This window comes from Camelina sativa, chromosome 3, assembly GCF_030686135.1.
Source record: "Camelina sativa cultivar CO46 ecotype springtype chromosome 3, ASM3068613v1".
In the NCBI taxonomy this organism is placed as follows: Eukaryota; Viridiplantae; Streptophyta; class Magnoliopsida; order Brassicales; family Brassicaceae; genus Camelina; species Camelina sativa.
The window spans coordinates 15,269,891-15,297,815 of NC_141882.1; the positions used below are offsets into that span (position 1 = coordinate 15,269,891).

The 27,925-nt window shown below is 38.2% G+C and overlaps 3 protein-coding genes and 2 long non-coding RNA genes across 6 annotated transcripts; 1 reads left to right on the forward strand and 4 right to left on the reverse strand.

The window, feature by feature from the left end:
- Positions 1 to 299: 299 nt before the first annotated feature.
- Positions 300 to 1,035, reverse strand: LOC147946970 (uncharacterized). The gene is made up of 2 exons (XR_015593056.1): positions 898 to 1,035; positions 300 to 683 (listed from the first exon to the last, which is right to left on the reverse strand). It is a non-coding gene; the product is annotated as an uncharacterized LOC147946970 (long non-coding RNA).
- A 163-nt stretch (positions 1,036 to 1,198) lies between these two features.
- On the reverse strand, positions 1,199 to 1,958 carry LOC104777323 (uncharacterized). Its single transcript, XM_010501549.3, has one exon. The coding sequence runs from the start codon at positions 1,926 to 1,928 to the stop codon at positions 1,713 to 1,715; it is 216 nt and encodes a 71-aa protein (XP_010499851.1). The 5' UTR covers positions 1,929 to 1,958; the 3' UTR covers positions 1,199 to 1,712.
- Positions 1,199 to 2,052, reverse strand: LOC104777324 (uncharacterized). Its single transcript, XR_002037523.2, has 2 exons — positions 1,952 to 2,052; positions 1,199 to 1,585 (listed from the first exon to the last, which is right to left on the reverse strand). It is a non-coding gene; the product is annotated as an uncharacterized LOC104777324 (long non-coding RNA).
- A 1,429-nt stretch (positions 2,053 to 3,481) lies between these two features.
- On the reverse strand, positions 3,482 to 6,689 carry LOC104777325 (NAC domain-containing protein 14). 2 transcript variants are annotated; one of them, XM_087505292.1, is made up of 7 exons: positions 6,281 to 6,689; positions 5,844 to 6,121; positions 5,284 to 5,598; positions 4,791 to 5,168; positions 4,219 to 4,662; positions 3,930 to 4,142; positions 3,482 to 3,833 (listed from the first exon to the last, which is right to left on the reverse strand). In XM_087505292.1, the coding sequence occupies exons 1-7, from the start codon at positions 6,456 to 6,458 to the stop codon at positions 3,633 to 3,635; spliced, it is 2,007 nt and encodes a 668-aa protein (XP_087361418.1). In that variant the 5' UTR covers positions 6,459 to 6,689; the 3' UTR covers positions 3,482 to 3,632. The 2 variants fall into 2 exon arrangements, with proteins under 2 accessions (XP_087361418.1, XP_010499853.2); XM_010501551.3 differs by having other exon boundaries at positions 4,219 to 4,659; positions 6,281 to 6,688.
- Positions 6,690 to 10,327: 3,638 nt separating this feature from the next.
- LOC104777326 (protein DETOXIFICATION 23-like) lies at positions 10,328 to 26,674 on the forward strand. The gene is made up of 8 exons (XM_010501553.3): positions 10,328 to 10,692; positions 23,549 to 24,090; positions 24,427 to 24,513; positions 25,208 to 25,264; positions 25,450 to 25,688; positions 25,948 to 26,066; positions 26,200 to 26,286; positions 26,380 to 26,674. Exons 1-8 carry the CDS (start codon positions 10,432 to 10,434, stop codon positions 26,440 to 26,442), a joined length of 1,455 nt encoding a protein of 484 aa, XP_010499855.1. The 5' UTR covers positions 10,328 to 10,431; the 3' UTR covers positions 26,443 to 26,674.
- Positions 26,675 to 27,925: the final 1,251 nt, after the last annotated feature.

Here is a 27,925-nt window from a genome sequence, read left to right on the forward strand (position 1 = left end):
TAGAGCTATGGCTGCAGCAGTGAAAGAGATTCTTTGGTTGAGAAAGCTTATAGTTGATTTGTGGGTTGATTCCTCTGAAGCTTCTGCTCTTTATTGTGATAATACAGCTGCTCTCCATATTGCCAACAATTATGTATTTCACGAACGCACCAAGCATTTGGAGATGGACTGTCATATTGTTCGAGAGAAGGTTCTGTTGGGCATCATCAAGGCAATGCATGTAGGGACTGAACATCAATTGGCTGATGTCTTAACTAAACCATTATTTCCTACTCAATTCTTGAGACTAATCCGCAAGATGGGTGTTATTAACATATACACTCCAAGGGGAATATTAGATATTTGAATGGTTTAGTCTTGGTTATGTACATAACCGGTTTGTACCAGATACACATTACTTGTATATAACATTTGTACTCTGCATTAAGTGTGAATAACATAAACATTTCATTCTTATCCTCTCTTCTTCAACAATCATCATCTTCACCATCTTCCTCCTTGTTTCTGTTCCTTGTATCCAACTAATATGAGAGATTCTTAAATAACACATCATCATTTTTCATAAGGATTAGTAGCCGTAGGAACTTCAAAAAAGTAGTCATCTAAAGGCCTTGCAGTTCTTCCATAACCTTCCTTTCCTTCTTCCAACTATCATGAATACCAAAAGCGTCCACCATCTTGACCTGAAAAGTGGAACTTTATTACCTAAGATATTTGAGATTTGCTTTTATAGTCGAGAAATAGAGGCTCTTAGACAAAAAAAAAAAAAAAAGAGTCGGATAATTCTCTGAGAGAATCATGGTGGCCTTCGAGTTCGAGAAACCAGATAAAATTTCACTCAAGGATCTTGTCTACATTGGCGAGTGTTTCTTGATGGCTCCAAGTTAATTTGCTTACCTTTTCTTTTTACGTTTAAAACTTTCTCCAGTCTCATATCTTGTTTTGCCCTTAAAGCCTCCTTAGCCGAGTTGGGAGAAGAGAAAATATATTAGCTGCTGCATATATATTATTTAGGGATTAAGCATATTTACATGAAACTATTCAAACAAATATGAATAATCCCAAAAAATGAGACCCTTATTTCGGAAAAGATGATTTATTCTCGAAGAAAATCTCGCATAAACTTTTACATAAACATTTAATCTAACTTACCAATTAAGTTTCAAGAAAATAAAAACAACTACCAATTAAGTCCAAATAAACTGAAGAATGGTAGATCATTCTCGAATCAAAGTGGCGAATACAATTTTTCTAGAAAAGGCAAGAAGAATTGAAGGCTTCCCTGGTCCAAAAGTACCAGTACTCCACATTGATATGATTAGATAAACTCGATTGGAAATAGACAATAGAACCGAGTAAGCAGCTTTTTTTGTCTTTTTGGTTGGACCATCTCTTGATTATTATACAAAGACAACAACTACTAATTCGACATTGTGAGACCCTTCTAAAAGAAATGTTTGTCTCTCGTCTAATATTTTACTAGAAGAAGATAAAGTCGGCAAAACAGAGTCTTCTTCTTCTTCTTCTTCTCAATTCTTTGACCAAGATCAAGTCCACGATAATGATAACGTTCACCATCAAACCCCTTCAAACGTTCCAGAATAATTCAACAAATTAAAAAAGCACTTGTGAAACAAAAGGATGCATTAATATAGATAAAGATCTTTATTTACACAGAAAGCTCAAGAGTCAAAGAAAGAAAAAAAACATTATTATGTAGAAGAAGAACGAGAATAATAAGGAGGGGGAGGAGAAGGAAGGAGAAGAGTGAGAGGAGCGGAACTAGAGTTATGAAAAGGGAGAGAGTATAGAATATGAAGTCGGAATCTCCTAGGAAAAGGTGCTTGAGAGAAGAGATGCTCCAGAACTCCGGCCAGCACCACCGTGTACTCTTTCATCATCTCAGCCAAAACAGTCACTAGCAACATTTTTTCTTGATTAATATCTTTACCTTCAATCGAATCTTCTTGTTTCTTCTTGTGTGTGTGTGTGTGTTTCTTCTTAGTTTTACAGATTGTATCAGGTTTATATATATAGTCAGAGAAGACTAGAGGAAGTTAAAAATCTAGGGGTGTATTCCAATGTCTCTCTGGTCTTGGTTTGCTAACTTTCTTTATTAATGTGTCAATTTTAAATTAAATGCTCTATATTTGACTACCCACATTTAATTTTTTAAAAATGCTTTTGTTTAATTTTTTTTACCCAACATTTCTCCTTTATTAATTAACTTTCACTAGATAATAATAACTATATTATTAATTAAAAAAAAAAAAATCATTCCATATATCGAATGAATAACAAACCAAACTTTTGAACAAGTTTTTTATTTATTTTATTAATTATACGAATTATAAGAAATTATTGATTTTTTAAAAAGAAATAAATTATTTAATCATAACCAATAAATGAAAAAAACACTATTGAATTTACAAAATAAAGCCGTATAATTTTCATTCCATATGTCGAATGAATAACAAACCAAACTTTTGATTAAAGTTTTTAATATATTTTTATTAATTATACGAATTATAAGAAATTATTGATTTAAAAAAGGAAATATTAAGTCATAACCAATAAATGAAAAAAAAAAACACTATTGAATTAACAATATAAAACCGTAAAAATAGAACAGTTTATGAAAATAGACAGAGTAGTTTATGATAAAAGAATTAATACTCAAAGTCACAAACCAATATAAAAAAGAAAATTAACTATATAATTATTCAGTAGTACAACTAAATTTCGATTTTTTTTAAACTGAAATGAATATAGAAATGTGTGTAGTTTTGAAGGACAAATAAAAAAGAAACAAGTGTTGAGAAAACATTAGGAGTAACGCACATTGTATTCGGATATATGAAACCTCACCACTCTTCTTTTATCACGCAGGACCCCACGTCCGAAACCGGGTTATGTCTATCCCCCCTTCCATCTTTATCTTCTTCTTTCCTTTTGTCGTCGTCATTTTAATTATAAACAAACAACTTCATCCCTTGAATGTACCGACATGATTAACCAAAAAGAAAAAAGAATGTAAAGACATTAAAAAAAACTGTATGTATTTGCTGATTTTAGTTGGTCTTTTAAAAAATAATGTTGAGCGTTACATTTTTTGGGTTTCGAAATCAGGAAGGTGTCAGAATCTGTGGAACGGTTTATGTGTGAAACTGCTAGTAAAGTTCGTGGAACTATAAAAATTAAGACTCTGGTTTTAGTAACTTTTATGTGTTTGTTAGTATTTGTGGAATTTTGGATTATCTCTGAACAAAGTTTGGTATATTGTTTGGATTTTTATATACTACGATACGTCAGTCTATTTGGTTACTTGTTATGCATGGATAACATTTTTAAAACCCCAAATTGATATGGTTACAATTAAACAAAAGTTTTCTTTGAAACTTGGACTGACTATGTAATAAAAATCTAACAGTGATTTATTGCGAGGGACACAACACACAAGTAGTAGTTTTGAACTGCAAAATTCAAAAAGATAACTACTTTTGTTAATGATTCTAGAGAATTTTACTTCACCCAACACTGCAATATAAAGATAGAAAACAAGAATAGACTAACACGATTGATTATACAAAAAGAAAAATAAAAACATGGAGAAAGGTCGCTATATATAGTCATCAAGTAAACATGCCTTTCAAGGAATCCAATTGATGAAACAAGAAGCTACATTTGGCATCTCTTGACTCTTTCCATACTCCTACTAAAACGACGACTATCACTGCCAATATTATCACCATACTACTATACTGCACCAAGCTCTTCTTCATTATCTTCTTTTGTTTCTGCCATGATGATGATGATGACACATCTTCCTTTTCCTGCATCTCGCATTGTTTCAATCGAGCTTCTTAATGGTTTTTTCTTTTATTTATGTCAAAATGTTATTAGATGACTTGCTTACAGAAACATCTTACCTTTCTATGGCTTGCTTCTTCTTCACTGCGGTTTGAGTGTCTTCTTGTGTTGTTTAATGTTATGGGAGGCTTCCGTAATCTCGTCTGCAGGCGGATTCTTCTCTGAGCAGTCCCCTGAGTCCTTAACTCAGCTGATTCCGACAGACTATCGTCAGGCCCTCTTACTCTTGTCTTATCTCTGTTAAGGAAGCATCTTTCATTTACCTCTACGACCTGCATATTCATCAATGGTCATTTGAGAGGTCATTCAAAGTGGATCTCAATAATAGCTTAACAACTGAATCCTTACCTTGGATATTGCAGATTGTACTTCATCTTCTTCATAGTTGTCTGCACCCCTTTCTTTTTTGTGGTTAACTAGCGCCAATGGCTGTTCGATTTGCAGCCGAATTCTTCTAGGAGCAGTGCCTTGTTCCACAACAAATTCCTCATTCGTCTGACTCTCCCGAGACCTAGCCTTGAACCCCGAAATGTCACTGGCACTAATCTTGCGGTCAACAGAGTTTTGTTCAAAAGATGATTGTTCGAAGGATGAATGCTCAGGATGATTGACATTATAGTTAAAGGGATCAATAGACGCATACGAAGCTGAAGCATACTGCCCTAAAACGTTGCTATGAAGTGGTGTCAAGGTCCGAGAGGAGCCGGATGAAGATTGGATCTCTACCACCTCCTTGCTATCAACAAGGCCTTCGTTGACCCATCTGGGAACTACATTTTCAGGTACAAACTGCTGTGCATGAAGAAACACTAATGGTCAGTCCCAGATCAACGCATCAACATCAGCTTATAAGTAAGAATATAAATCATCCTGATAATTATGTGAGATGCTTTAGTAGCGTTCATGAACATTTTCGATACCTGTGAGCCGGCGACTTCAGCACTCCCATCAAGAAAAGCAAAAGCGTCTTTGCGAAACGGGTACTCAGTAGACAAGAGTCTTGTATTTCCAGGCCAATGCATCATATTGGGAAGTACAAATTCTTTCCTTTCAGTAGAGGAATCATTATTGTTATGAAATACATCATCCAAGACATCTGCTAAGGATGCATCTTGTATAGCGGCACCATCCTGAAAATGTAGTCCATAATCAAAGTTGCCAAAATCGCTTGAGTACATCGAATCCATATGTGATGAAGCAAAATCGATGCTTGACTGCGCTGGATAATATGTTCTGTCATTCATTTGAGTAAAACTGGGTCCATAATGAGATGAATTGTCCCTTGCAAGTGGAGTTTCCTATATCACAGGAAAACACAAGCTGGTTTATGATGAGACCTGATGAAACAAATTTTGAAACAGAGTGCTACACTTAGTGCAAACAGAGAAACCATAACCGAAAAATATGTAATACCTCTACTATGGTTTTCCCCAAAACACGGTCTTTGGCGCGAGATGATTCAGGGCGATTGATAGAAGCATTGTTAATCACTGAAACATCAGGCTTCACATCATTACTCTTGTCATTTAAACACCTTGCAGTGTCATCCGATCTATTTAAAGCATGTACACGAGACGCAGCTGTTTCTTGAACCATTTCAGAAGATGTATCATCAGGAGAGCATCTAGTTGTGGTGGGTGTTGTATTGACATTCTCTATTTCGTCACAGTTTGCAGTATCACAACTATCACTAGGCTTGTGGAACAAGCGACACAAAACATACGGGTTCTGTTCCAAACACACACACCAAAACAGAACAATATAAGCAAGCCAAATCGTTGTAACAAAACACATATCAACAAGCCAAAAGGCCACCATCAAAGACAAAAACGTTCATCCAAGAGTAATAATAGTACTAAAACTAAACAACATCAACTTGCTTATGGCCATTCCAATAAACAAATTCTCTAACATATGTAGGGTCTTGAATTGACCTTAAATGGAATGAGATAAAGATGAAAAAAAAAACAGACCTGGCCAGGTGCAGTGCCATCAAGTTCCTTATCAGTAGCACGATACTCATGCATAATCCAATTAGTACGCTCTCCTCTAGGAGCTCGACCACGATAAAAGACAAGAGTCTTCTTCATACCAATGATTACCTTCTTAGACTTAATAGTTCGATCTTTCCCAGTAGCTTTCCAGTAACCAATGTCAGTAGCTCTATTAGAACGATGACCACTCGGATACTTCCGATCACGAGGACAAAAAAAGAACCACTCTTGATCATCAGTCTTTATCACCGAAAGCCCTAAAAACAAACAAACAAAACCCTTAACATCATCACTCTCAAAACAAATCCAAAATTTCACAAAAAGCTTCAACCTTTTGCAATTCTCAACCTCTGTAAAACTCTGTTTCTTTGTGTTCCTCTCTACCATATAAAGAAGATGAGAAAGAGAGAACTAACCAGGTAAGTCCCATGGCTCCCACTTGCAAACATCGATCTCTGGGATGACTCTAACCTCTGAATCACGGCCGTTTATTTTTAACCGTAAGTAATGATTGATGAGTTCTTCATCCGTTGGTCGAAATCTGAAACCTAGAGGTAAAGCTTCCATAGACAACAAAGCTTGCTCCGTCGTCATCTCCGGTAAAGTTTTGATTTTTTCTTTTTTGGGTCTTCTTTGGTTCACAAAACAAACCTGAAGAAAGCTCTTTGAGCTGAGCTTGAGCTTGAGCTTGACCCACTTGGTTGCAGTGGTGTGCCAATTGTGCCATGTTCTGACTCGCACGTGTGACGTCAGTGTATTTGATTTACCTATTTTACCCTCAGTTAAGTCAATATAATTACGGGAACCATGGCTCAATCCTTTTAGGCGCCGTTTGCTATCTTTTTTTGACTCGATGGTAAGGCCACGTACGTGCCGTCAGGGTCCACCACACACATTAGATTCCTTCACGTGGTTCTATAAAGTTGCTTAATATAGTTGATTTATGTATTTTAACTTTTCCCATTTCTGGCATATGTTGTGTTATATTACAGTAAACTACGTACTATATATATGTCGTGAATGCATTATGCATCGTATGATCAACCTCAGGCAAGATTACATTGTTGTCTGTTTTTGTCGTAATCAATGAATACATTTTTGACATACTCATCTCTATTTACGGCTTGGAACGATTAATATTTTTTTTGTTTTATTTGTTGTAGTATGACTGTATGAGATGATGATTCAACCAAACTAGATTCTAACTTTTTACGCCCTGAACGTTCAGTAGTTTTTGGCTAGATTTTGGTTTTTGGAAGCCTTTCAAGATTTTACAAAATTTGATTCCCTAAAAATTGGAGAATCTAGTTTTTGAAAGAAAAACTAAAAACCTTTTTATATTGGTTTCTCATTTTCTTCTCTACGTGATTCTTTTTCTTTCATTTTTCAATTTTTATTTTCATTTTTTAAATTTTTAATCTTTTTAACAAAAACCAAAAATCAAATAAATAAAAACCAGAAACTAAAAACCAATTTGAAAAACCATTCCATTCATGACATAAGTGTCTAGGATCAAACACATAATTCTTTGCATTTGATACTATGATAGTAAGTATACTATTTTTCGGGGTTATTATGTGGAAAGATTTACATAGAGCCGTGTAAATACTAAATACTATAACTATAGTCATTGCTAAAAAGAAAAAAAACAAAGTTAAAGTTTCATAAAGTACAAAAAGCCTTCCATGCTCTGTAAAAGTTACGTCTTCCATCCCCAATTATTGCTCCTATTTTTTTAATGGGCTGGTATTTCGGCCCAATAACTTTTTGGTCTGTCATAGTTTCATGATTGGGCCACACGTTAGATCTAAATTGCACTTGTTTCTATCGGCATAAAGTTACATTATTTCTTTTCACATAACCAAGAAATTATTAAACTAGTTTTGAACAGTGTATATGAAAATGCATGGAAAAGTATTATCAATCAATACAATAAAACTTGGATGTTTTTCACCAGGTGATGACACCTCAATATTTTGGAGAATTGTAGAGCTGACACCTCTATTAAAATTAAAAGAATTAATACAACTCATCATTTTTCTCCAATAATAATCTTTTGTTCCACATCACTTTACTCTAGGTTTTTTTTTTTCTTATGTTAATGTGTTATCACCATTAGTTTTATATTATACACAAGTAACCAATCATGATTATAAATTTGCCCTAATATAAACCTCCCAAACAAAAACTTACACGTCAATGTGTTCTTATGTTTCTCTTAACAAGTTTGGTAGTCTAAGAATAAGTACAGTGATTATAACTTTTCCCAAACCTTAATTAGGTGAATCTAAGTATATTGTGCTATTGTTTTCTAAAATCTTCTTGTATGAGTATAATATACATGTTGCCTCTAATCTTCACTTTGTGGTCATTCTTCTACCATATGGGGCCTATGGGCTATGTCCTTTAATGATGATGTGGGAAAGATGGTCACTTATAGATTAATGAATCTTTAATCCATTGTTTTTGATCATAGGTTTCATCTCTATGTTACCTGATTTAACAACATTAGGATTTCTTGAACTTGTAATGATGATCTAACAATAAAATTATGAAGGACAAGTATTGATTGGCAATCTGGTGAAGGATATGTAACCCGATGAAGATATGCAATCAATTATCACTTTATAGAGTTTAGCATACAAGTCTGACCCAAGATGCATGCAGTCGGATATTCTTTCCAACTTGTAGGTGATAAAATATATACCAATTTCATTTTTTTGGACCTATCTCTGTGCACTTTATGGTTTCCACAATCATATGATTCAGTTCATCGGTCACAGTATAGTCATCTCACTTTAGTTTGTTTTGAGGCATTTGTAAGAAATAATGGTAAAGTCATACTAAATTACTTGGGTAACACCATGGCAACCAAAGTGACCATTTCTTATACATGTTCTTCTTTCTTGTAACTGTAAGATTGTGAAACATTATAAAAACAGAGAATTTGTCATCTAAAATGAATATGGAGAATGCCTTTGTGGTGATGAACGCAAAAATTCGAACATCAGAGTTTTGGAGTGTTTTGAGAGTGATGCATCATTAAAATTGATATCCAATAAAAACATTTCGATTAATACAACTCATATATCTCAACCAATAATAATTATTTCATGTTCAACATAAGCATTTCTGGATTTTAAGTAACTAACACATCATTAAAATTGTGTAATTAATCAAATTATAAGAAATATTATACATCATATCAATATTTTTTCAAAAAAAAAAAAAAAAAATTTAAACTAAATTAATAAATCATTTACAATTTTTTTTAAAAAATAATGATATCAACCAAGTATTGAAATCATTATATGTCGTATCAATATTTCCAAAAACATAGGTTTAAATTATAGCTTAAATAAAAATAAATTAATAAATCATGTACAACTTTAAAAACAAAGGTATACCAATAGAATCAATACAACATAAGTATCATATAGTAAAATATAAATATAATACAAATATAATATAAATCAAGATTAACCAAGAATAACACAAAACCAAACTAATGTAAAAAATATGTATGTGTATATTGACTTAAATGTAGTTATTATCAAATAAAACAAAACAATTAGATTTTACAAAAAGAACAAAAGAGAAATAATAACTTCTTTGACAAAAAACAAACTATAGAAAAATTAGGTGATTAAATTTGTATAAACTACAAAAATAATACACCAGAAAATCAAGCTACACTAATATTTTTAACTCCCATAACAAGTAAAGAAAACAAAATTTGAGAGTAATGTTGATAGTGATTTTATATATTATAACACAAACTAATGTCCAATTAAACAATATATAAGTTCCAAAACTGAAGGTTTTATATTATAGTTTAAAGCAGTGAAAACTAAATAATCATCTACTTAAAAATTACTTTAAAAATTAACCTAATCCTTATGCTATTCAACAAAAGTATAATAGTATTAAAATAATACACAAAATCAGAGGATAGTGTTTTTAGTCAATTTGTTACATGTTTACAACACCACATTTACGACTGATCCCTCCAAAATATATTTATGTATTTTGACTAATATTAAATTTTCTAACAATTTAAAAAACACTATAAAACAATATGTGATTAAATTTATATTAAATACAAAAATACACCACAAATTCAAACCACGCTAATATATCTCCCACATTAGGGTAAAGAAAATAAAACATAACATACATTAGGATTAGTTAAGCTATTTATACAATTAAGTCCACTCAATTTAAATGTAAACATTTATAAGCAATCTTAGATTTAAGATTTCTCAATCATTAATTTATTAATGCATTTTCTATATTATTATTGTATAAATCATAGTTTTTACAATTAATCTAATTCCAAAAAGAAAATTCATATTTTCAAGAATTCAATATATGTAAAAATAGTTACAAAAAATATTCCCTAGATGTTATTAAATAACCAATTTGGCAAAGAATCTTAAAAAAGATGTATAAGCCGGCTTTTAACCTCCTCCGTTAATAAACAAAAACGACCCACCAAACAAAACTCTCTCCTCTCTCTTCTTCCCTTGCCTTCTATGCTCTCTCTCTCTTCACTCTCTTGTAAGCCATGGGAGGAGAAGTGACGGAGACCCTACTGCAAAAGTCCACGGAGAGCGGCAGAGAAGAGGATGAGTTTGGGATGATAGAGAAGGTTTGGAGGGAATCTAAGAAGCTATGGGTTGTGGCTGGGCCAGCGATCTTCACGAGATTCTCTACGTCAGGACTATCTTTGATAACTCAAGCTTTCATTGGCCACCTTGGCTCAACCGAGTTGGCTGCTTACTCCATCACCCTCACCGTTCTCCTCCGTTTCAGTAATGGTATCTTGGTTAGTATCCCATACTTCAGTTATATCTCTTAATTAACGAGAATAATAAAACAATAATATCTCTTATTCTTCCACTAACACTTCACTAAAAATAAAATAATTTTTTTGGTCGTTATAAAGACTAGAATATCTATTTTAGGGTGTTTGGAGTACTTTGAATGATATATATGTTTGGAGTAATTTGAATGACATATATGGTGACGTGAATGCTTAGATAGACTTCTTGTCGGAGATTGTTTTGGTTTCTTCTTCAACCCGTCTGTTGGTGCAGGATTTAGCACTCCCGACATACCGATCTAAACCAGAAAGATAAATTGATTACTTAATCGGGAATCCGGTTAAGGATCTTAATTGATGATCTACATGAGATCTGTTCGGACAAAGAGGCTCAACCCATCGATGAGAAGCCGACTTCCTAATTCGCCCGACGGCCGACTTGAGGAAGAGATTGGAACTTTCCTTATCTCATTCTGGGCTATAAGGAAAGTTAATATATTTTGTGATTGATAAAACTGTATAAAAGGGGAGAGACTTCTCCATTGTAAATCATCCAGCAATTAATACAAAATCCCTAGTTTCTCATTGTTCTTGGGAGAAAACTCTAACTTCTTTCCCAAGAGATTTCAATTCCTTTTGTTTACTAGTTTCAATCCGATTTCTTAGAGAGATTACTTTACTGAATTTGTTTCCCCCTTTAAACAAATTCATTGTGTGAAACTCAGTTTCTACAATTGGCGCCGTCTGTGGGGACGCAAAATCGTCTTTACAAGTCAATTTCTCAAGAACTAACAACGATGTCTCCGATGACCAACACAGAGGCAAATCACACTTCCTCAAACGTATCGATGTCACGGGCCTCGCGTCTTCTCAAGATAATGTCGTTGCATGGGGTGATGCTCCAACCACGCAGGGCACCGCCGTCTATGTCCGTCGCAACACCACCACTTCGGTAGATCTGACCGACAGCCACACTGAACCTCCATCTGAAAACGGAGTCGAAGACGCCCTCGACCAGGGGATGGAGCGAACCTGTGAACGTCCGGACAATCTCGAAGCAGAACGTTCGAACGAACACCCAGCGAACCGGGAGACGACGCCTCTTACGGAACAGCAACCTGGCGTCCGAACCAAAGATTCCTCTGATCGTGCGATGATGCCGGTACCAATCCCGCAGGTTGTCTCCACGGAAAACTTCAAAATCTTGTTCGGTACCATGACTAAGGAGAACTACCAGATGATCTCCAACACTAACCGAAGAGTCAACGCTGTCGCGACTCAGACAACCCCATCACCACTCTCCGTGGAGCAATCGCCCGCAACAAGGGGAGGCGATCTCACACGTCGTCTCGACTTCTCGGACATACCGACGGTCGACCAAGCGGAATGGAGGAATCCTCCTCCCTTGGCGACCTCGGTCATCCGGCCGACGAATCTAAACTCACGAGCCCGCGAGACCCCGGTTATCCAGGCCGCCCCTTCAACAAGCATGGGACCTCGCCTTGAGATTGAGGAAATCCAGTCGCAAATTCATGGTATGAATTCTCTCCTCCATCGGGCTATTAGTACAACCCTCTGAAATCGACAGGATTGTCGAAGTCACTCGCCGTACTCCTTACACATCACGGATCCTGCAAATCGTCGTACCAAACGTCAAATTGAAGCTCCCAACCTATCTCGGAGATAAAGACCTGGTCCTTTTCATGACGTCGTTCATGGCAACCGTGGCCAAGGCACGGTTTACTGACGAACAGAGGGATTTGGATACTGCCAATTGTTCGTCGATAGTCTTTCCGGGCCCGCCTTAACCTGGTTCACAAGACTCAATCCGAACTCGATTGATAACTTCACCAAATTGTCTACAGCTTTCCTCAAGCATTATCGAATTGTCGACAGCTTTCCTCAAGCATTATCAATTGGCGTGGTGGTCGATCTAATGGTGCTCGAGGGGCAGGCGGTCGTGGTTATGCAAACAGCGGCCCGACTGACCACATTCCACAGCCAGCAAATCAAGTGTTCGTCGACCATCAAGAAGAGATGCCCCAGGAAAGCGAGCTACCCGCTCCCCCAAAAAGACAACGGGGACAGAACCCTAAACGAGCTAACTCTCCTCACCGAGGTCGAATAACCATGATACTTGGCCCGCCAGAGGATTGTGCTGACTCCGTTCGGGCATTAAAAAAGAGGGCACGCCATATTTGCAGTCAACAAGCGACCTCAGACGAGCCCCCACTCTGTTCGGATCCCATATCGTTCATCGCGGAAGACGCCAAAGGGATTCAACACCCTCATTCGGACCCCCTGGTCGTTGAAATAACTATGGGCGAATTCGACGTCGAAAGAGTTTTGGTGGACACTGGAAGCACCGTAAACGTTTTGTTCTGGCAAACATTAGAAAAGATGGGCATCACACCTGAGCAGGTCAAACCCGAGACCCGAACACTGACCGGCTACGACGGGATCGCCAAAATGTCAATGGGCAATGGAAAATTGCAAGTTCGTGCTCGAGGAGTGACCCGAAAAAATAGATTTGTGGTCGTCGATGCACCCCCAATTTACAACGCCATCCTGGGATCACCATGGATATACACGATGCAAGTCGTACCGTCGACCTACCATCTCTGCCTTAAATTCCCTAGTCCAACAGGGATCTGTACCCAATATGGTGATCAAAGGATGGCCCGAACTTGCTCCATCATCGAAAAGAAGCAAAGGAAAACTCAGGACGCATAGCAATTACAGATCAGGGACCATCTCTTCAGTCCCCATAAGTCGGAGCGGGAGCATCTCTTCGTTCCTCATAAGCCAGAGCGAGACCGACTCAAATATCCGGAATGCCGAATAATCCAAGTAAACATCAATCCTACGGATCCAACACGAAGGATCCAAAACGAACTGTTGGAGTGGGAGCCGAACTGGAAGCCAATATTAATGCACAGCTCATCGCTTTCTTGCAGTCTCGGTCTTCAACTTTTGCTTGGTCGACAAAGGACATGGTCGGAATTAGCCCCGACGTCATCTGCCACATGCTAAATATCGACCCAACGTTCAAACCAGTTAGGCAGAAACGCATGCGCCTGGGTCCAGATCGGACAAAGTCAAACGCTTACTCAAAGTAGATCAAATAATGGAGGTCCAATACCCGGAATTGTTGGCCAACCCGGTCGTGGTCAAAAAGAAGAACAGCAAATGGAGAGTCTGCATGGACTTCACCGATCTCAACAAGGCGTGTCGTAAGGATAGCTTCCCTTTGCCGCACATAGACCGACTCGTCGAAGCCACAGCGGGGAACCAATTGCTTTCCTTCATGGATGCTTTGTCAGGATACAACCAGATCGCCATGAGTTCAACAGATCGCGAAAAAACGGCATTTATTACGGATAGAGGGACCTATTGCTATAAAGTTATGCCGTTCGGATTAAAAAACGCCGCAGCAACCTACCAACGGCTGGTCAATATGATGTTCGCCGATCTGCTCGGACGAACTATGGAAGTCTACATTGACGACATGTTGGTTAAATCTCAGACGAAATGCACGTTTGGCGTCACTTCGGGCAAATTCTTAGGATACATTGTTACCGAGCGAGGGATAGAGGCCAACCCCAAGAGGATTGAAGCAATACTCGGCCTCCCGTCCCAAACGAACAAACGGGAGGTGCAGCGTCAAATTGGTCGGATCGCTGCCCTTAATCGTTTCATCGCCCGATCAACGGATAAATGCCTTCCCTTCTATCATCTTCTCCGAGAAAATAAGGACTTTCATTGGGATGATAATTGCGAGATCGCCTTTCAGCAGTTGAAGGAAGACGGCGAAACATTATATCTTTATGTTTCGGCTTCCAGCTCGGCAGTTTGCGGCGTACTTGTCCGAGACGATCGCGGTGACCAGAGACCGATATTTTATACTAGCAAAGCCCTCAACGATGCGGGATAAAGATATCCTACATTAGAAAAATTGGCTCTTGCTGTGATCACCGCTGCGCGTATACTTCGACCATACTTCCAATCACATTCCATCATCGTGTTTACCGACCAGCCGCTCAGAACTATCCTTCATAGTCCCCTTCAGTCCGGACGCATGGTGAAGTGGGCGGTTGAGTTGAGCGTGTACGATATCGAATATCGAGCTTTCCCCTGAGCTCGGAGACCCGACACCCAAGGAAGAGCCTTGAACCATGTTCGTCGATGGCTCGTCATCTCATCAGGGATCTGGCGTGGGACTCATTCTCCGATCTCCAAACGGCGAAGTGCTTGAACAAGCATTGAAGCTCAATTTCAAAGCATCCAATAACGAGACGGAGTACGAGGCTGTTCTCGCAGGGCTCCGGTTGCACGGGGACTCGGAGTAACGCATCTACAAGTCTTCTGTGATTCCCAACTGGTAGTCAGTCAGTTCAGTGGTGAGTTCGACGCTAAGAACGAGTGAATGGGAGCATACCGCCAATTGGTACGGATATTGTCTGCGGAGTTCGCTTATTTTTCTCTGACGAAGATTCTGCGAAGTGAGAACACGTCGGCGGATGCTCTTGCATGCGCACAATTCCTGTTGAATGCGTCGAGACACCCAACATCGACCTAGCCAGCCTGGTCTCCATTATCAACAAAGATTCGGTTCCAATGGAAGTTGACGAGCCAATAGAAGACTTGACATATGTCATGAAACCACCAGATGATTGGCAAATCGAAATTAAGCTTTATATCTCCGAAGGAATTGTCCCGTTAGATCGTTGGGCAGCTCGGCGTCTGAAGGCTCGAAGTGCTAGATACATTCTCTTGGATGGCAACCTTACCTGTGTCAGTCGCGAAAAAGCCGAGCGAATCATGATGGAGGTACATGAGGGCGACGGTGGTAACCACTTTGGTGGACGAGCGCTTGCTTTAAAAATCAAGAAGGCTGGTCATTACTGGCCGACCATGGTTGCTGACTGGGAAGCTTTTTCTGCAAAGTTCGAAGTTTGCCAACGTCACGGGCCAATACGACATGTTCCACCCGAACTACTAAGCACTGTTACGGCTCCGTACCCATTCATGCGTTTGGCCATGGATCTTGTAGCCCTCTGCCGGCGTCAAGATCCAAGAAATTCATACTGGTACTCACCGATTACTTCACCAAATGGGTCGAGGCTGAGTCATACACCAAGATCCAATCTTTGGACGTGACTAACTTTATTTGGAAGAACATTATATGTCGTCACGGATTACCCTACGAGATCGTCACTGATACTGGTACGCAGTTCACTTCGCTTATTACTAGGCGTTTCTTGAGTAAGTGGCAAATCTGCCTAAGTACATCAACCCCCCCCCCCCAATATCCCCAAGGGAATGGTCAAGCCGAGGCGACGAACAAATCGATTGTTGATGGGCTGAAGAAACGACTTGGTTGGAAGAAAGGCGCGTGGGCAGATCATCTTGATAGTGTATTATTGTCTTACTAAACAACCCCTCGACGATCTACAAGACAATCCCCTTTCTCTCTGGCATACGGGATTGAGGCACTCGCCCCGACGGAAGCAGGTGTCCCGACACTTCGTCGAACTATGATGGTTGATAATCCCGATCTTAATGATGATATCCTTGTTGATCACATTTACTTCGCTGAAGAGTTACGCGACCAGGCCTTAGTTCGGATTCAACACTACCAAGACGCGGCAACTAGGTATTATAATAAGACTGTTCGTCAGAGGCGCTTTAGCGAAGGTGACTTGGTCCTACGAGAGGTTTACGAGAATACCAAAGAACTCAACGCCGGTAAACTTGGCGCTCGGTGTGAAGGGCCGAACTTATGACCATGTCTGGAGAACGAATTCGGAACTCATGGAATGCGGCGCACTTAAAACGTTACTATTGTTAGGTCGCCCTCACGACCTTCCCTAAGGGGTTTCGGGAACCCGACCTCTACCTATGTTTCGTCTGTACCACAAACTACGACTGGCTTGATCCCTTTTCAAGGTACGTAGGCAATTCCTCATCTTTTGTTAAAGATTGAACGAATGCAGCTAGAATTTCGGTAAAGTTTGTTTTTGTTGAGATTTTCATTGAATGTGGCTCAATCGCATTCAGTTCGACAGGAAAAAGAGTCGGAATTTTCATTGAATGTGAGTCGATTACATTCAGTTCGGCAAACTCGGCATCGAATAAAGGGAGCCCGATCCAAAAGTTTCGCCGCAAACCCTCTAGCGTTTTGGACGGTCCTTCAATCTCAGGATGAGAGCTGGGCCGGATAGGTCAGATTCCAACGGTTCCTCCACCGCAAGTTCGTTCACCGCAGTTCGCCAAATATCTCGATCCCGCTGCAAGACTTCTAGCCTCTCAACTAGCAGTCCGGTACCCTCGGACATCATGTGCTCCAGGAAGACGCATGGGCCCTCGACTAGATGGCGTTCACGGAAAGCCTGACACGTCAACTCCAGATAGTTGACAAACCGGATCAACCTCTGCAGACAAGCTCGGTAGGCCCAGACGTCTGTTATGAGCGGGAAAGTAGTTTTTCCCAAGGGTTCGCGGTCGTCTTCAGGCAGATCAGGCACCTCCATACAGTCGACCAGTTCCTTGCACACTGCATGCTTGGCGATTAGGCGACCTATGCGCCACTGCGCCAGGAATAAACCCTCGTCAACAAGCCCGTTCAGAACTTGAATGGCCCCTTCCAAACGGTAGAGTCGATGTAGCTCTTCGAGCTTCGGGCGAAGCGCCATGATATACGCACCCATTCTTTTACGACGACCTCGGTACCTTCGGAGCTCCAATTGTAAAGGAGACATCCCTGGGATGATGGGGTCGGGATTCAGACCAAACTCACGAGATCGGGGTGTATCTCCTATTTCTTGAACGGGAGAGGTATCCGGCTAGTTTGGATCCCGAACGCTAGATGCGGCAGCTATCCTTTCTCGGGCCTTCCTTAACCACACAGATCGGGTAGTAACTATCATCTTTTGTTTTTGAAAGAAGTTGCGACTATCTATCAAAGATCCAACTCCTCCTCTATTTATACTTAGATTTCGAGAACAACCACCATTGATTCACCAATCAGAGTGCCGCAGATTTTTCGATGCGTCCCGTGATTTGCTATTAAAGACCATGCAAGCATTCAATGTTCCTCGCCACGTGTCAAAAAAAAAAAAAATATAGATGTGTATATTCAAATCCAAACTAAATCTATTTTAGTTCGATCCAAACTCAGGCGTTGACACCCTGGCCAGGTGATCAAAGTGCCTCACAGCACACAAACTTACTTACGCAGGGATAAGCCGAACCCAGAGTATTTACTTCGCACCTAGCGTCTATATTTTATTGGTAGGGATAAGCCGAACCCAAAGTTTTTATTTCGCACCCGACTTTTAGTTCAGACGGAATTGTTAGCCGAATCCAAAGAATAATTTCAATGTCCAATTCCCGAACAAAGGCAAAGAAGACAAGCCGAGCCCAGCATCTCGCCCTCCGAACAAACACTAAGGGAAAGGAGATATGTCGAGCCCAACATCTCGCCCACCGAACCAACACATTCCGTTAAGGATAAAAGTCTCACATCACGAATTCATCTCTTCCGAACCGAGAGTGATTACTTTCACATATAAAACATAAAAATGACTTGATATAAGCTGGGAGACGTCCTGCTTCTTGTACATTTATTGAATGAAAGTTTTTATTTATTGCAAACGCAACCTGTCTTAAATTTGACAGTATTTCGTAAAATAGTGTTAATATAAAGTGGTTCAAATCACTAATTGCAAGTACATCAATTATTCGGAACTGAGGGCAATTCCAGCTGCAATTTTTCGAGTATCTGTCCTCAGGCGTTTTGCTATAGTCCATATCAGCTGAAGTCCTGTTTTCTCCCATTCGTCGGGACGGGATTCTAATGCCCTGATCTTCTGTTCGGCCTCATCGAGACGACTTATGGTCCTCTTTCTCTTTGCTTTCAAAGTGGCGACTTCGGCTTCCAGTACAGCTAAACGGTCATCAATCTCGTTCTTCTTCAGACGATGATAATAGAGTTTATGGCTCTGTTCTTGATGAACGGATTCGATCTGCATGCCAAAATATTTTTAGTTATGATGTATTTTAGAAAAGACACATTATAAGTAAAGTATAACAGTGTTACCTGATGAACAAAGGCATACGCTGCAGTAGCCTCTATGTTGTCAGCGCGTTTGTTCATATAGAAGGATTTCACTTCGGATGGCATGAATTCGCTGCTCAGAGAAAAGCTCGTCTCACTTGGCACCAAATTCGACTAGTAGTAGCTTTCTCGGCAATATTCGGTCAAGCAAGATAGCATAGCAGCCACTCTATCGAGACCATTCTCGATCCAAAATCTTGGATGAGCTTCAAGAAGCTTGAGTTTGCATAACAAATCGTTCCGCGTTTGTTCCATTATAGCAAGTCGGCTGATAAAAAGGTATTCCCCTTTCGATAGCCTCCGAATTTGAAAACGTCGGGACATTGTTTCCAATCTCGACTTGGGAATCAACACTGCCGACGGAGCTTGGCATTCTTCGTGAATTTTTCTTCGTTTCGAGTTCATGAATCAGAGAGAATTCTGGGGTATTTGTATTAGCCCCTGGAGATGGATTTCCCATTTCGCGAAATGGGAAAATAAAATTTCTCTTCGTCGAAATGTCCTCTTCGCGAAATGGGAAAATAAATTTTCTCTTCGTCGAAATATCTAAATCCGACTCAAAATAAAAGGGGTAATATTATTACAAGGGTTTTCAAAACCCCGGATCCAAAAGAGTTCAGAGTTAATTAAAAATAAAAGCAGTTAAACTTCTAAGTCATACGAAAGATTAGCCTGAAAAACAGCAGCATTGGATCCGTGCTGGTGTCTTACAGAATTCGGAGCCATAATCCCAGGATGGAGAAGTCCGAATCCACGCTGATCATGAGACATGACAAGATCATTCTCTCCCAGTTCGATAACGTCCAACGCATCGACATCTTCCTGGACCTGTGCCTTCTTCTCGTTGATCTTCGCGATTTGCTCCTCGGGAATTGCTATCCCTTCTCCGACCAAATACTGCACCATCTCCTGAATCCCAAAAGCTTGGTTCAACATATCCTCCTTGGGGCGAACTATCGTACTTTGCTCAAGGAGAAAGGTCTTTACTCTATCCAGTCGGGTTTGTGCCTTTTTCGCTGTCCGTTGCACTTTTTCTAGACGATCATGGCGTACTCTGTTGACTTCACCATCTAGCTTGGCCTTCAATTCATCAAACTCCCGCTGCAAATCGGATTTCTCTTCCTCGAGAGTAAGCGTCTGGGAACTCAGCTCGTCAATCCTCGCTTCAGAATTCGCAATGACTTCGTCTTTTTTGGCGAGAATAGCTTCCAGCTCCTTGATCCTCTCATCTTTGGCTTTGCTATCCGTTCGAACCTGCTCTAAGCATTCCTTTACCTTATGAAACTCGAATCCAGAAGTCAAAACCGATTTTAACCGCCTATCGTACAACTGAGTCAGCTTGTTGATTTTAGCAGCGGTCTGTTCAACAAAACAAAAAGAGAAAAGGAGAAGGAGCGTCAGATCGCCCATACAAAGTTCAAACAAGTTGAAAGAATAGAATAATGCAGACCATTAAATGGGATTCGGCAATGTCGAGGTACGCTTGTTCGAACTCCAATTTGCTGGCTTCTGGAAGAATCCGAGAGGAAATCTTCAGGTTCCGAAAGAGTTCAACGGAGGCTACTCGGCTCGTGACCAGGGGCCATCACCAAAGTAGTCAAAGGCAAATCGATCGGTTCTGTCGTTTCTCCTCTTCAGGCAGAATCAATCAGCAGATTCCTACCCTGCATCGTCAGCCGAACGTTTGCGATTGACCCTGGATTGCGATTCAGGATCCCCGATCTGCTTCCCCTTATCCTGCTTCTTCTTCTTTTTTTTCTTCTCTCCCCAGTCTCAGGCGGAGGGATGTTCTGTTCGGCGATCGGGGAGTTAGCCTCATCCGGAATTAAAGGAGGATCACCTGCTTCCACGGAGTCTTCTAATCCAACTATGTCGATATGTTCATCGACGTCTTGAACATGGTCTTTCTCAGATTGGACTTCGTTGAGGGAGTTTGGGTTTACAATCTTGAGGGTACTAGCATCGATTTAGCATGATCCGATAGGCTTCGAGGTTTGTCCCAGCGAACTCGCGAAACTCGAGAACGTTGTCCTCGCTTTGCCCATCGTTCTTTTGACGCGAATTCGAGTGATAAATTCCCACCACCGATTGGTTCTGGATAGTAGTGCGTCCCGGACGGATTGATAACCGCGAGCTAGACGTGTTGGACAGTATGGACGATCTGGAAATAAAAAACGAGAAGTTAAAACGAGTTAGACGTGTGTGATCGGCAAAGCATACGGAAAATTAAAAATCTACTCAGAGTTCCATTCCACACTCTTCGATGGATGCCCAGCGGATTCTCGAATGAGTATTGGTCGACACGAGCGAAGAAATAGCGAGCAGCCTACTTTTTGAAATTGCTAACTTTTTTGCCTGGGAGGAAATTATGTTTCTGTTTCATATTCACCTCCCAGTTCTCCTTGCTTTTCGAAATTTTAAAGCAGGAGAGTTGTTCAAAACAATGAACTCCGATCTCAACTCCCACTTCGGCCGCTACAATAAGAGCAGCAACGAAATTACAAACACTGGCTGGAGCCAATTGGCAGATCGGTATCCTGCGTCGTTGAGCGTACAGTAATAGTAAAGCAGGAATCGGAAACCAAAGGCGGCATTCGGTGAAATAGTCTTCATAAAGACAGACGTATCCAACCGGAGGGTTCCAAGGGCGTTGATCATCCCGTGGGATTATGATTGTAATGCCGTTGTTACCCCAACCGCAAGAGTTCAACATAGCATTGACCGATCTGACCAAACTCAGAGTTTTATCACCTCCAATTCGCCCCTCATGATCTAGTGCGGGGTCAATATCTTCGATCGAGATTCCTAAGGGGACGAACCGATCTTCTTCCAGGCGTAGATCAACGTTGGCAGACTCGGTGTTTTCATCTTCGGGCCGAGTTCGAGAAGAAGAATCTCCAGCTGAGCACCGGGTTAAAAGCGGTTGAGCTTCAAAGCTGGGTCTGACAGATCTTCCAATATGTGTGGAACATTCTGGATTGGGAGCCATATGCCTCGAGTTGCGTCGAACTAATTGATCACTTTCGGTCTCGGGCGAAGAGACAGGTTCCAAATTGCTTGTCATGATGGGGCGATCAGAGAGTGCAGAGGAAGTCGAGGGTGGAAATATAAAATATATATAAATATATAAACAAGCAAAGTGAGGAGAGAGCAGAGCGGAGTACCTTGAAGCTGTTGGCGAAAAATGAGAAATGAAGAGGGGAGCTCCGTATTTATAGAATCGAATGGGCGGCAACCCTACGAAAAGTCATCACGACCTATGCGACCTTTCATCTTCCGACCTAACAGATGCGACGTATGTGACACGTGGAGGGGGATTAAGGTAACTAAATATTAAATTTCTTTTTCTTTATGGTACAGATCGGATATTTTCTTCCCTAAAGTTCCAAAAGTCGAATTTATCTTCGAATATTCTGAACTGGGGGGGACTAATTGTTGGTGCGGGATTTAGTACCCCTGACATACTGATCTAAAACAGAAAGATAAATTGATTACTTAACCGGGAATCCGGTTAAGGATCTTAATTGATGATCTACATGAGGCTTGTTCGGACAAAGAGGCTCAGCCCATCGATGAGAAGCCGACTTCCTAATTCGCCCGACGACCGACTTGAGGAAGAGATGGGAACTTTCCTTATCTCATTCTGGATTATAAGGAAAGTTAATATATTTTGTGATCAATAAAACTGTATAAAAGGGGAGAGACTTCTCCATTGTAAATCATCCAGCAATTAATACAAAAACCCTAGTTTCTCATTGTTCTTGAGAGAAAACCCTAACTTCTTTCCCAAGAGATTTCAATTCCTTTTGTTTACTAGTTTCAATCCGATTTCTTAGAAAAATTACTTTACTGAATTTTTTTGCTCTTTTAAACAAATTCATTGTGTGAAACCCAGTTTGTACACCGTCATAAATTCACAACCACACAACTCTTTGGCCTTGTGATATTAAAATATGTCATATCTTTGCTTTATAGATTGCATGATGACGGGTTTGGAAGACATTGCATGTTTGCATGTTGGTCGTACTTGTTGTTAAGGTGTTTGTTTATTGTTAATGTCGTTACCTTTTTTGCTAGACAAGTCTTAACGAATTTGAACTACGTTAGTTTTGATTATTACATCAATTGTTTTTTTTTGCAGCAAAAACATTTTCATTGTAAACCAGATTTTTATTGGATGGTTCATTTTTTTCAAAGAAAAGGTGGAGAATATAAGAAAACCCTTTACCAAAAAAATGTTGGAGAATATATTGATTCTACAAAAAAAGTTTGGAAAAAAAATTGCTAAGAAATGACGCAACATAAACGAATGTCAGAAAGATTAATATAAATTATGACGAATAATATTCTTTTTTAAAATTTGTGCTCCGATCCGTTGTGTAGCAAAGACAACATTGTCAAGAAGTGACAAGATTCATTGGCCACTAATGTCCAATGGTCACCTGCCAATGCCGATCTTTAATTTTTATTTTTCCTCTGTGTGAATTCCTAACTTATGATATGAAATAATGCTTATGATTTTAATTATTAGACTTTTGAAGGTTAATTGTTATACTTTCTACTTTTCTAAAATGGACATATTATATATATTCGTTTATTAAACCTGTTTTATAATTATTATAAGTAATATACATGTGTACTGAATTGGGTTGATTATCACATTATGATGAGTGTCATTCACCATGAAATAATTTTTTTTTTATCGTGTAATAAACGATACATCAATGACAATATATGCAGTTAGGCATGGCTAGTGCACTAGAAACACTATGTGGTCAAGCCTACGGAGCAAAACAATTTCATATGCTTGGGATTTACCTCCAGCGATCATGGATCGTCCTCATAGGCTGTACCATTTGCCTCATGCCCATCTACATCTTTTCGGGCCCTATCCTCTTGGCCCTAGGTCAAGAGGAACGCTTTGTTCGTGTGGCTCGGAAAGTAGCTCTATGGGTCATAGGCATCAACATCTCTTTCGTGCCTTCCTTCACTTGCCAAATGTTCCTCCAAGCTCAGAGCAAGAACAAGATCATCGCCTACGTGGCTGCTGTCTCATTAGGGGTCCATGTCTTCTTGTCATGGCTCCTAGTGGTTCATTTTGATTTCGGGATCGCTGGTGCCATGACCTCGTCTCTCGTAGCGCACTGGTTGCCTAACATTGCGCAACTCTTGTTTGTCACGTGCGGTGGGTGTAAGGACACGTGGAGAGGATTCTCTTGGTTGGCTTTCAAGGATCTTTGGCCCGTTTTCAAACTATCTCTATCTTCCGGTGGAATGGTTTGGTATGATTTTCAGTCTTCCCAAGTTTTTATTGTGTCAACTCCTAAAAGTATCAACACGTGTCTCGTCAAACCAGCATCTACGTAAATATATATTAGTCATACAATTATACAAATACCTTCGTAATCTAATAATACTGTCACGTTGGTTGAAATAAGAGATGGATATTTATGCATATATTTAATAAACAAGATTGAAAATCTTAACATATACATTATAGAAGTATTGCATGTTTATTCGTGACATAAACATGCATAAAAAAACCTTCTTTTTTTTTTTATAACTATTGCTATCGTAATACATAATAGCAAGTCCTTTATGATATTAATTTTTGGCAGCTTGGAGCTATGGTACAACTCGATCTTGATTCTGCTCACTGGAAACTTAAGAAATGCTGAAGTTGCTCTTAACGCACTTGCAATCTGGTAAAACTATATCAGTTTTAGGTCTCTTGTCTTTGAAGTTATATTCATACGTTTGTACATTTATCTTTAGATTGTTGATCTGAATTCTAATACATGTATGATGTACACTGATGCCAATGGAAATGATAGGTACGGTCTAGGTTACTAATCGTACTAATTATACTCTCTATAGCTCATTGGCACCGGCGGAATGGCAGAATGCTTTTGCAGTTGAGCATGATTTTATTGATTATATAATTATGCTATTCTACAATATCACCCACAAGAAAATTAGTTAAGAGGCGAATGAATTCTTAATTTGGTATGAAAGTAACTTTCTGTATTACTACTATTGTTGATTTTTAGCTGAAATTTAAATATCTGATGAAATGTGTGCAATGATTTATTATTAGAATTCAAATTTTAGTTTTTTGTAACTCAATGTATTCAATTTCCAATTTGTCCATCGATCTCTTTTAAGCTCATCAAATGGTTTTTGAAAATTTACGTAATTAAACTCTCTCTCATTTTTTTTTTTGGGACTGCTAGGTAATTGTCAGATATGTTGTTGTTATTTTTTATACTATTAGTTTCACTTTCACACATGCATGTTATGTAATCATATATATGGTTCTAGCGAGAATCAAATCAAATAAAAATTTATTGTTATTCAGATTCAATGTTATATGTTTTTCAAATTTTTTTTTGTTCGCAGCATCAATATTAATGCACTAGAGATGATGGTAGCCTTCGGCTTCATGGCAGCAGCAAGGTGCACAAAATTTTATATATATTACATATTATATCATACTATGTAAAGATTGAATATAATTCTAGAGTGATATATTTGATATATCTGGTTTTAAATCGTCCTAAATATTAGATTATTCAAGATTAATTTAAACATCTTATTCGCTTCTTCTTACTTTTTATTTTATGTTATAATGTTTGCAATAGTGTAAGAGTATCAAATGAGATCGGGAGTGGAAACTCTAAAAGGGCCAAATTTGCGACAGTGATAGTGGTTTTGACATCACTTTCAATAGGAATCATCTTCTTCTTTGTCTTCCTGTTTTTAAGAGGAAGGGTTTCATACATTTTTACAAAAAGTGAAGCTGTTGCCACACAAGTAGCCGATCTTTCTCCACTCTTGGCCTTCTCCATTCTCTTGAACAGTGTGCAACCGGTTCTCTCTGGTAATGTATCTGGTTTAACATGATACATCCATTCAATGAAACATTATAAGGATTCGTTTTTCAGTGAGCACACTCTAATTCATGTATGAAACTGGTATTTTAGGTATTCAGTCACTCTCACGTATAATGAGTTAACAATTTATCATTATCTGAAATTTTAATCCAGCATGTATTTATATTAATATCGTTACACGAGAAATTAAATTTGTTTCTAACCCTTCATTACATGTGGACTGATTATTACTGGTTGTACTTGTAGGAGTTGCTGTTGGAGCAGGATGGCAAAAATATGTCACGTACGTTAACCTTGCTTGCTATTACTTTGTTGGAATCCCTTCCGGTGTTTTTCTTGGCTATGTTGTCGGTTTGCAAGTCAAAGTAAGTTCACTTTTTATCAGTCTTTTTAAAAAATTTAAACTTGTTTATAGTTTTTTACTGTCGCAAGAGAAATAATATACTTTTAGTGATAATATACAAGGTAATATAGTGTTTTTTTTTCCTTAAATTTTAGGGCGTGTGGTTAGGAATGATATTTGGAATCTTCGTTCAAACTTGTGTGCTTACGATAATGACTATGAGAACAAACTGGGATCAACAGGTATACACTGAATATTACTCCGAATTCTAAACTTATTTTGTTATAAGAAAATAATTGATTTGCATATTTGGCTTATTCTTAAATACAATGCAGGTGTCTTCGTCGTTGAAACGTTTGAACCGTTGGGTTGAACCAGAATCCAGAAGTCAAAACTAAACTTAACGAAAAGAATAATCGTGAAAATTGAAGTAAAAATTTGAGTTTGTAATCGACTTTTTAATCTCTATTTCAATCTATATTGTAACGCAAAATTCAAGTCATGATGATGTCTTTGTGATTAGGGGTTATAGCAAGATGAAAAATCATACTATATATTCCCTATATATTAATAAATACTGATGTATCAGCGTTAAAGAGCACAAGACACTAATAAATTTTTTCCCTCATTTTTATGGATATTTACATATAATTTTCATTGTATGATTAAAAAATATTCATTTTCAATTAATTTTAAACAAAACACTTAACCAAACATTTCAGTTATAAAATATATTTTATTTAAATATATCATTATTAGATTTAAAATATTTTCAAACCCCCAAGTTATTTACTTATTAAAAAAAATCTGATTACTATTCACAACCTCACATTAAAAATTCAAAATTAAATTATCACAAAAATCATTATTATAGGGGATTGACTTTTAAATACCATTAGTATAATATTTCATGGATGAAACAGAATCTTACATAAAATGAACGTGAATTAATAAAATAAACAAATTTTAGTTATATATTTTGTTTTTACATAAATGAATTTTAGATCTCAAGAAATAATTTTATTCATAACTTTGATTTTATTTGCATAGATTTATTCCGCACTATGTGCGGGTTGTTATCTAGTAGTTATGTAAAGAGAACTTTGATTGTAACGTTGAGAGTTGTCTAAACTCTCCTCCGTCATCTTTATGAAATGTCAATCAAAATCTTTTAACTTTTGGTGACAAACTAATTAAGTATATTTCCTTTTACATTTCTTACACAATAGACCTTTTACACTCCAAACTAAAACATCATTTATTATTTATCTAAACACAATTCAACAAATACTAAAACAATCTAAAAAAATATGAATGGTCCAAATAAATTACCAATTAAAAACGAATTAATTTTATATTGAAAGTTGAAAACATTATATAACTAAAACAAAATAAATTATCTTAAATATCATATATTATTACATAGAGGGAGTATGTTAATATATAGATATTTTTTGAGACAATTCCCATTTTTGTGTGCTCTTTAAAAAATGCTCTTTTTAGTTATCCATTCTTTGAAAATACCACTTATTAAATGTGAAAAATTATAAAGTTTTGTAAAGTTTAGAAGGTAATACTTGATGAAAAATGATATCTAGAAACTCGATCCAGGTGTTTGTAAGGTTTTACAATATATGTTAAAAGGTTTTACAAGGTTCTTATAAAATATTTATACTATATTTATAAAATTTTATACAAATATAAAAATAGGTTGCATATACTTTTATAAGGTTACACACTTATTTGAGTATATCTCCAAATTTTCAAAGCATTTTTATAAGGTTTTATAAAAAGGCATTTTATAAAAATGTCATTTTAAAAACTACCCTGTTTTTGAGTTATCCTTTGGAAAATACCCCATTTTCTCTTTTTAATAAAAAT

What these genes read in the sequence shown, in the direction of transcription:
- LOC104777323 (XM_010501549.3), bottom strand. Translation starts at nt 1,928, where the DNA reads ATGTTGCTAGTGACTGTTTTGGCTGAGATGATGAAAGAGTACACGGTG.
- LOC104777325 (XM_087505292.1), bottom strand. Translation starts at nt 6,458, where the DNA reads ATGACGACGGAGCAAGCTTTGTTGTCTATGGAAGCTTTACCTCTAGGT. An exon ending in GGAGCCATGGGACTTACCTG is followed by an intron (nt 6,122 to 6,280) that starts GTTAGTTCTCTC and finishes GTTTGTTTTTAG; the next exon opens with GGCTTTCGGTGATAAAGACT. An exon ending in TACAATCTGCAATATCCAAG is followed by an intron (nt 4,143 to 4,218) that starts GTAAGGATTCAG and finishes ATGAATATGCAG; the next exon opens with GTCGTAGAGGTAAATGAAAG.
- LOC104777326 (XM_010501553.3), top strand. Translation starts at nt 10,432, where the DNA reads ATGGGAGGAGAAGTGACGGAGACCCTACTGCAAAAGTCCACGGAGAGC. An exon ending in TCTTCCGGTGGAATGGTTTG is followed by an intron (nt 24,091 to 24,426) that starts GTATGATTTTCA and finishes AATTTTTGGCAG; the next exon opens with CTTGGAGCTATGGTACAACT. An exon ending in CTTAACGCACTTGCAATCTG is followed by an intron (nt 24,514 to 25,207) that starts GTAAAACTATAT and finishes TTTTGTTCGCAG; the next exon opens with CATCAATATTAATGCACTAG.